At 43.6% G+C, this 8,232-nt stretch overlaps 1 protein-coding gene across 1 annotated transcript in view; it reads right to left on the reverse strand.

Annotated features, from left to right (window-relative positions):
• The window catches only part of tubgcp5 (tubulin, gamma complex associated protein 5), a 116,226-nt gene extending 110,600 nt beyond the window's left edge, over positions 1 to 5,626 (reverse strand). Inside the window, exons 1-5 of the mRNA XM_052475731.1 lie at positions 5,035 to 5,626; positions 4,870 to 4,923; positions 4,678 to 4,786; positions 3,671 to 3,767; positions 3,502 to 3,578 (exon numbers count right to left, since the gene is read on the reverse strand). Coding sequence (XP_052331691.1) covers positions 3,502 to 3,578; positions 3,671 to 3,767; positions 4,678 to 4,786; positions 4,870 to 4,923; positions 5,035 to 5,174 — 477 coding nt within the window. The 5' untranslated portion in view covers positions 5,175 to 5,626. The remainder of the gene's footprint in view (positions 1 to 3,501; positions 3,579 to 3,670; positions 3,768 to 4,677; positions 4,787 to 4,869; positions 4,924 to 5,034) is intronic.
• Positions 5,627 to 8,232: the final 2,606 nt, after the last annotated feature.

Genomic DNA, 8,232 nt, shown 5'->3' on the forward strand with positions numbered 1-8,232 from the left:
ACAGACCGCTCCTAGTTAGAGAGATGTTTAACAGACCGCTCCTAGTTAGAGATGTTTAACAGACCGCTCCTAGATAGAGAGATGTTTAACAGACCGCTCCTAGATAGAGAGATGTTTAACAGACCGCTCCTAGATAGAGAGATGTTTAACAGACCGCTCCTAGATAGAGAGATGTTTAACAGACCGCTCCTAGTTAGAGAGATGTTTAACAGACCGCTCCTAGATAGAGAGATGTTTAACAGACCGCTCCTAGATAGAGAGATGTTTAACAGACCGCTCCTAGTTAGAGAGATGTTTAACAGACCGCTCCTAGTTAGAGAGATGTTTAACAGACCGCTCCTAGATAGAGAGATGTTTAACAGACCGATCCTATGGTAGAGATGTTTAACAGACCGATCCTAGATAGAGAGATGTTTAACAGACCGCTCCTAGATAGAGAGATGTTTAACAGACCGCTCCTAGATAGAGATGTTTAACAGACCGATCCTAGATAGAGAGATGTTTAACAGACCGCTCCTAGATAGAGAGATGTTTAACAGACCGCTCCTAGATAGAGAGATGTTTAACAGACCGCTCCTAGATAGAGAGATGTTTAACAGACAGCTCCTATGGTAGAGATGTTTAACAGACAGCTCCTAGATAGAGAGATGTTTAACAGACCGCTCCTAGATAGAGAGATGTTTAACAGACCACTCTTATAGTAGAGAGATGTTTAACAGACAGCTCCTAGATAGAGAGATGTTTAACAGACCGCTCCTAGATAGAGAGATGTTTAACAGACAGCTCCTAGATAGAGAGATGTTTAACAGACAGCTCCTATGGTAGAGATGTTTAACAGACAGCTCCTATGGTAGAGATGTTTAACAGACAGCTCCTAGATAGAGAGATGTTTAACAGACAGCTCCTAGATAGAGAGATGTTTAACAGACCGCTCCTAGATAGAGATGTTTAACAGACAGCTCCTATGGTAGAGATGTTTAACAGACAGCTCCTATGGTAGAGATGTTTAACAGACAGCTCCTAGATAGAGAGATGTTTAACAGACCGCTCCTATGGTAGAGATGTTTAACAGACAGCTCCTAGATAGAGAGATGTTTAACAGACCGCTCCTAGATAGAGAGATGTTTAACAGACCGCTCCTAGATAGAGAGATGTTTAACAGACCGCTCCTAGATAGAGAGATGTTTAACAGACCGCTCCTAGATAGAGAGATGTTTAACAGACCGCTCCTAGATAGAGAGATGTTTAACAGACCGCTCCTAGATAGAGATGTTTAACAGACCGCTCCTAGATAGAGATGTTTAACAGACAGCTCCTATGGTAGAGATGTTTAACAGACCACTCCTAGATAGAGAGATGTTTAACAGACCGCTCCTATGGTAGAGATGTTTAACAGACAGCTCCTAGATAGAGAGATGTTTAACAGACCGCTCCTAGATAGAGAGATGTTTAACAGACCGCTCCTAGATAGAGAGATGTTTAACAGACCGCTCCTAGATAGAGAGATGTTTAACAGACCGCTCCTAGATAGAGAGATGTTTAACAGACCGCTCCTAGATAGAGAGATGTTTAACAGACCGCTCCTAGATAGAGATGTTTAACAGACAGCTCCTATGGTAGAGATGTTTAACAGACAGCTCCTATGGTAGAGATGTTTAACAGACAGCTCCTATGGTAGAGATGTTTAACAGACAGCTCCTAGATAGAGAGATGTTTAACAGACAGCTCCTAGATAGAGAGATGTTTAACAGACAGCTCCTAGATAGAGAGATGTTTAACAGACAGCTCCTAGATAGAGAGATGTTTAACAGACAGCTCCTAGATAGAGAGATGTTTAACAGACAGCTCCTATGGTAGAGATGTTTAACAGACAGCTCCTAGATAGAGAGATGTTTAACAGACAGCTCCTAGATAGAGAGATGTTTAACAGACAGCTCCTAGATAGAGAGATGTTTAACAGACAGCTCCTATGGTAGAGATGTTTAACAGACAGCTCCTAGATAGAGAGATGTTTAACAGACAGCTCCTAGATAGAGAGATGTTTAACAGACATCTATGGTAGAGATGTTTAACAGACCCCTCCTAGATAGAGATGTTTAACAGACAGCTCCTAGATAGAGAGATGTTTAACAGACAGCTCCTAGATAGAGATGTTTAACAGACAGCTCCTATGGTAGAGATGTTTAACAGACAGCTCCTATGGTAGAGATGTTTAACAGACAGCTCCTAGATAGAGAGATGTTTAACAGACAGCTCCTAGATAGAGATGTTTAACAGACCGCTCCTATGGTAGAGATGTTTAACAGACCGCTCCTAGATAGAGAGATGTTTAACAGACAGCTCCTAGATAGAGATGTTTAACAGACAGCTCCTATGGTAGAGATGTTTAACAGACAGCTCCTATGGTAGAGATGTTTAACAGACCGCTCCTAGATAGAGAGATGTTTAACAGACAGCTCCTAGATAGAGAGATGTTTAACAGACCACTCTTATAGTAGAGAGATGTTTAACAGACCGCTCCTAGATAGAGATGTTTAACAGACAGCTCCTAGATAGAGATGTTTAACAGACAGCTCCTAGATAGAGATGTTTAACAGACAGCTCTTATAGTAGAGATGTTTAACAGACAGCTCCTAGATAGAGATGTTTAACAGACAGCTCTTATAGTAGAGATGTTTAACAGACAGCTCCTATGGTAAAGAGGTAGATGAACACAGACCGCATGAGAGGAATGTACACAAGGACGAGGAATAGAGACAGTTTGTGGAAGTATGCCATATCTACTTTGAAGAACTAGACAAATTATTTGGTCAGACAGCTATGAAGCGTACTGAGACAGGCTAGCTAAATAGGATGACTGTTCTCCCCGTGCTGTCTTCAGAGATAACATTAGATGGTCTGGCTGGCTGCTACTGCCTTAGCAGAGATGAGATGATGACTTTAGTCATCAAATACACAACTGAAATATTGTATTATTTCATAGGAATTTCCTATTTTTCAATTGACGTCTACCCAATGTGGACCTGACAAAGACAATGGAATATTTTCTTCCACTATTTTTGGCTTTGGAATTTCAATTAAAAAGCTCTGAAATCATTTTAATGTTGTCATTTTATAATGCATTTGATGTTGTAAAAAAAAAAACATTTTTTTTTTTAATATTGGAACCGAAACCAAACCGACCTCAAAAAGCACTAATCACTCAGTAGTAAGAGAGAAGGAGACTCCTGTTAGAGACAGTTAACAGTTAGCATCAAAACAAGGCCAGGAAGAGGAAGGACACTACAGCAAATCAGCCATCCCATTAGAACTGACTGAATCAGACAGAGGGCTTGGAGAGAGAGATGGCACTGGTCAAGAAGGGTGGCAGTTGGACAGCACCACGGTTTCAAAACAGTACAGTAGATTCCGGTAATAATATAAATGAAGGACTGAACATCGTGGAACATGTTTGAAAATGGAAAATAAGCAGAAGAAAGAGTTGAAGCATGTTTTACTCACTGGGGTGTCTGGATATGGATCTGTGTCTAGCTCTCCTTCCTGTAAATATCCACGCCAGTCAAAGTCGTCTTCTTTCTCTACACAGACACAGGGGATCATGTCGTCCAGACTGAGAACACAGCAGGAGTAAAGGGGAACATCAGAGGGAATGAAGGGGTCATGTACTCACCAGTCTCCTTCAGTCTGGGTGTCTCGCTGTAGTTGGAGTTAAGGGGAGAGTCGGAGAGGTGTAGGAGAAGGTCCAGGAGACTGTGATGAACATCAGTCTGTAACAAAACATAGGAGGACACAAGGTAGGTCATTCACTGCACTGCAAACTAAGCGTACAGGTTCATTTTATGATACAGGCTGTGTGCCTTATGTTGATCATATGCGAGCCTGCCAGACTAGCTAAATGCCTTTTACGCTAGCTTTGAGGCAAGAAACACTGAAGCATGCATGAGAGCACTAGCTGTTCCAGACGACTGTGTGATCACGCACTCCGTAGCCGATGTGAGCAAGACCTTTAAACAGGTCAACATTCACAAAGCCGCGGGGCCAATCAGATTACCAGGACGTGAGAGCACAGACCAATCAGCAAGTGTCTTCCCTGACATTTTTACACCACAAACTGTCATGTTCCAAACACACCAAGACCGTCGTGAAGAGGGCACGACAACACCGTTTCCCCCTCAGGAGACTGAAAAGATTTGGCATGGGTCCTCAGATCCTCAAAAAGTTCTACAGCTGCACCATCGAGAGCATCCTGACAGGTTGCATCACCGCCTGGTACGGCAACTGCTCGCCCTCCGACCGCAAGGCACTTCAGAGGGTAGTGCGTACGGCCCAGTACAGCACCGGGGCTAAGCTTCCTGACATCCAGGACCTCTATACCAGGCGGTGTCAGAGGAAGGCCCCAAAAAATTGTCAAAGACTCCAGTCACGCAAGTCAAAAACTGTTCTCTCTACAACCGCACAGCAAGTGGTACCGGAGCCCCAAGTCTAAGACCAAAATGTTCCTAAACAGCTTCTACCCCCAAGACAGAAGACTGCTGAACAACTAATCAAATGCCCACCCAGACTATTTACATTGACCTTTCAGTAACTGGTGCCACACTATGCTTCCTGCCCCCCCCCACCCCCACCTCACTTGTAATTATACAGTCTGTGTGCAGTATGTTTCTTGTCCAACCATACCTTAGTTCCATCTGTGTTGGGTAGAGGTGAGTTGAGGAACTCTTCTGTCAGTCTGACCCAGCTCTCTGCTTTACTCAGGTCTGAATGCACCATCAGTTTCTCATAGATCCTGAAACATTTTCATCATGCTCATAATGAACAGGTAACGTTAATTCTACATACACAAATCATATAACCTGTTTGCCAACTCACCCATTCACACTGCGTTGTACTTTATGACTATTGGCATCTAGGAAACGGTGAAACCTGCCAACACAGAGACAAACCCACGATGACCATCATAACAGTTCATCTTTGACCATATCACCTTTTCTAAAGCAGCTGTGTATATCATAATTAAAAATGTGGCATCCTTACCTGAAATTGGACCAGGTAAATTTCAGTGCCAGTTGAAAGTTCTGCTCTTCTTCATCTTGAATCCCACTGATGTGTTTGACCAGGTTCTTCACCTCTTCCTCGGTCTCCTTTTCGAATTTGGTCCAGTGCGCCTGTGACATTGTTGTGACCGATTTGGCTAGCGTCAGCTAGTTAGCAAGCTAATACATTCACTGTGCTGTAAAATTCACCAACGAAGAAACTGCATGTAATTGATAGCTGGACTCTTGATGCTGTATCGTCGGATAGTGCCAGCTAAATCTTTTTCAATTAGCTAGCCAGCTCATTAGCTGGCCGTTGCGTTGACATTCATTCTGTGGAAACAGTGGGAGCTAGCTAGCTAGCTACGCGTTAGCAACGAGTAGAGGCCTAAAGACACGTCCCTTGAAGTTATGATACTAAACTAGAGAAATTAAATCGTTGCATGCATTATTTATGCATCAGAAGACGTTGCAATTAATGAATTTGTTTTAGCTCTCCGCCGTTAATGTTTATTATGACAGATAGCTGCTATCTTCATGCAACAACTTCTCGACTACTAGCAACGCTAACGATGACGTCACTGTCCTATGGTAATGAGAAAACCTTCAAAATAAAAGCCCGCATTTCAAACCATTACATTTTTTTATTTTTTATTAACTAGGCAAGTCAGTTAATTAAGAAGAAATTCTTATGTACAATGACTGCCTACCAGAATACAAAAGGACTTGTGCGGGGATGGGGTCTGGGATAAAAAAAATAAAAAATATAGGAGAAACACACATGACAAGAGACACCACAACACCACCTAAAGAGAGACCTAAGACAACAACATAGCAAGGCAACAACACATAAACACAGCATGATAGCAACACAACATGGTAGCAACACAACATGATAGCAACACAACATGGTAGCAGCACAAAGGGCAAGAAGGTAGAGGCAAAAATACATCACATGAAGCAGCCACAACTGTCAGTAAGAGTGTCCATGATTGAGTCTTTGAATGACAATAACAAGGCTATACACCCTGGTACCGAGTCAATGTGCGGGGGTACAGGTTAGTCGAGGTAATTGAGGGAAAATGTCTAATTAAATCATCAAATTAAATTTTAATGGTCACATACACATGGTTAGCAGATGTTAATGGAGTGTAGCGAAATGCTTGTGCTTCTTGTTCCAACAGTGCAGTAATATCTAACAAGTAATCTAACAATTCCACAACAACTGCCTTATACACACAAATCTAAAGGGATGGAATGAGAATATGTGCATATAAATATATGGATTTTTATTTTGTATTTTACCCTTATTTTACCAGGTAAATCAACTGAGAACACTTACAGCAACGACCTGGGCAATAGTTAAAGGGGAGAGGAGGGACGATGAATGAGCCACTTGTATACTGGGGATGATTAGGTGACCGTGATGGTATGAGGGACAGATTGGGAATTTAGTCAGGACACCAGGGTTGATGATGGCTGTTTAACAGTTGGATGGCCTTGATAGAAGCTGTTTTTCAGTCTCTCGGTCCCCGCTTTGATGCACCTGTACTGACCTCGCCTTCTGGATGGTAATGGGGTGAACTGCCTGTTCTGGCTGATTACTGGCTGGTTGTTGTCCTTGATGATCGTTTTGGCCTTCCTGTGACGTTGGGTTTTGTGGGTGTCCCGGAGGGCAGGTAGTTTGCCAGGCGGCAATACAACCCGACAGGATTCTCTCAATTGTGCATCTGTAAAAGTTTGTGAGGGTTTAAGGTGACAAGCCAAATGTCTTCAGTCTCCTGAGGTTGAAGAGGCTCTGTTGCGCCTTCTTCACCACACTGTCTGTGTGGGTGGACCATTTCAGTTTGTCTGTGATGTGTACGCCGAGGAACTTAATACTTGCCACCTTCTCCACTGCTGTCCCGTCGATGTGAATAGTGGGATGTCCAGGAAGTCCAGGATCCAGTTGCAGAGGGAGGTGTTTAGTCCCAGGGTCCTTAGCTTGGTGATGAGTTTTGAGGGCACTATGGTGAACAGTGTTGTGTTAGAAACCACTTAAGGTGAGACTGATTCTTACTGCAGTGCTGCTGACAGCCATCTCTTTGAAAATAACTTGTGTGTGAAACATTGTTACATTTAAAGTGGAACTGATGACATCTTATTCAAATCTGTTCATTTACACCCCCAGGAAGAATGTGACACTTAAAAAAATAATAAACATCTGACACTTGGCCACTTATATACGGTCACTTTCACATTTTCTTAAATTCTGATGTTTGAGAATGACGTATAGTAAAGCATTTGTGAAAATTGCAATACAGAGTGGGAAAGAGTCTTTGTGTTTGGACAAAAATAGACACTGCAGTAAATAAAACCTCATAAAAACATCTGTCTTGTCCAGGACCAGAGTCTACACAGACCAGGGCGCTATAGCCAATCAGAGACCAGAGTCTACACAGACCAGGGCGCTATAGCCAATCAGAGACCAGAGTCTACACAGACCAGGGCGCTATAGCCAATCAGAGACCAGAGTCTACACAGACAAGGGCGCTATAGCCAATCAGAGACCAGAGTCTACACAGACCAGGGCGCTATAGCCAATCAGAGACCAGAGTCTACACAGACCAGGGCGCTATAGCCAATCAGAGACCAGAGTCTACACAGACCAGGGCGCTATAGCCAATCAGAGACCAGAGTCTACACAGACCAGGGCGCTATAGCCAATCAGAGACCAGAGTCTACACAGACCAGGGCGCTATAGCCAATCAGAGACCAGAGTCTACACAGACCAGGGCGCTATAGCCAATCAGAGACCAGCGTCTACACAGACCAGGGCGCTATAGCCAATCAGAGACCAGAGTCTACACAGACCAGGGCGCTATAGCCAATCAGAGACCAGAGTCTACACAGACCAGGCGCTATAGCCAATCAGAGACCAGAGTCTACACAGACCAGGGCGCTATAGCCAATCAGAGACCAGCGTCTACACAGACCAGGGCGCTATAGCCAATCAGAGACCAGAGTCTACACAGACCAGGGCGCTATAGCCAATCAGAGACCAGAGTCTACACAGACCAGGGCGCTATAGCCAATCAGAGACCAGAGTCTACACAGACCAGGGCGCTATAGCCAATCAGAGACCAGAGTCTACACAGACCAGGGCGCTATAGCCAATCAGAGACCAGAGTCTCTACAATCAGACCAGGTCTACACAGAC

Source organism: Oncorhynchus keta, chromosome 22 (genome assembly GCF_023373465.1).
Source record: "Oncorhynchus keta strain PuntledgeMale-10-30-2019 chromosome 22, Oket_V2, whole genome shotgun sequence".
NCBI lineage: Eukaryota > Metazoa > Chordata > Actinopteri > Salmoniformes > Salmonidae > Oncorhynchus > Oncorhynchus keta.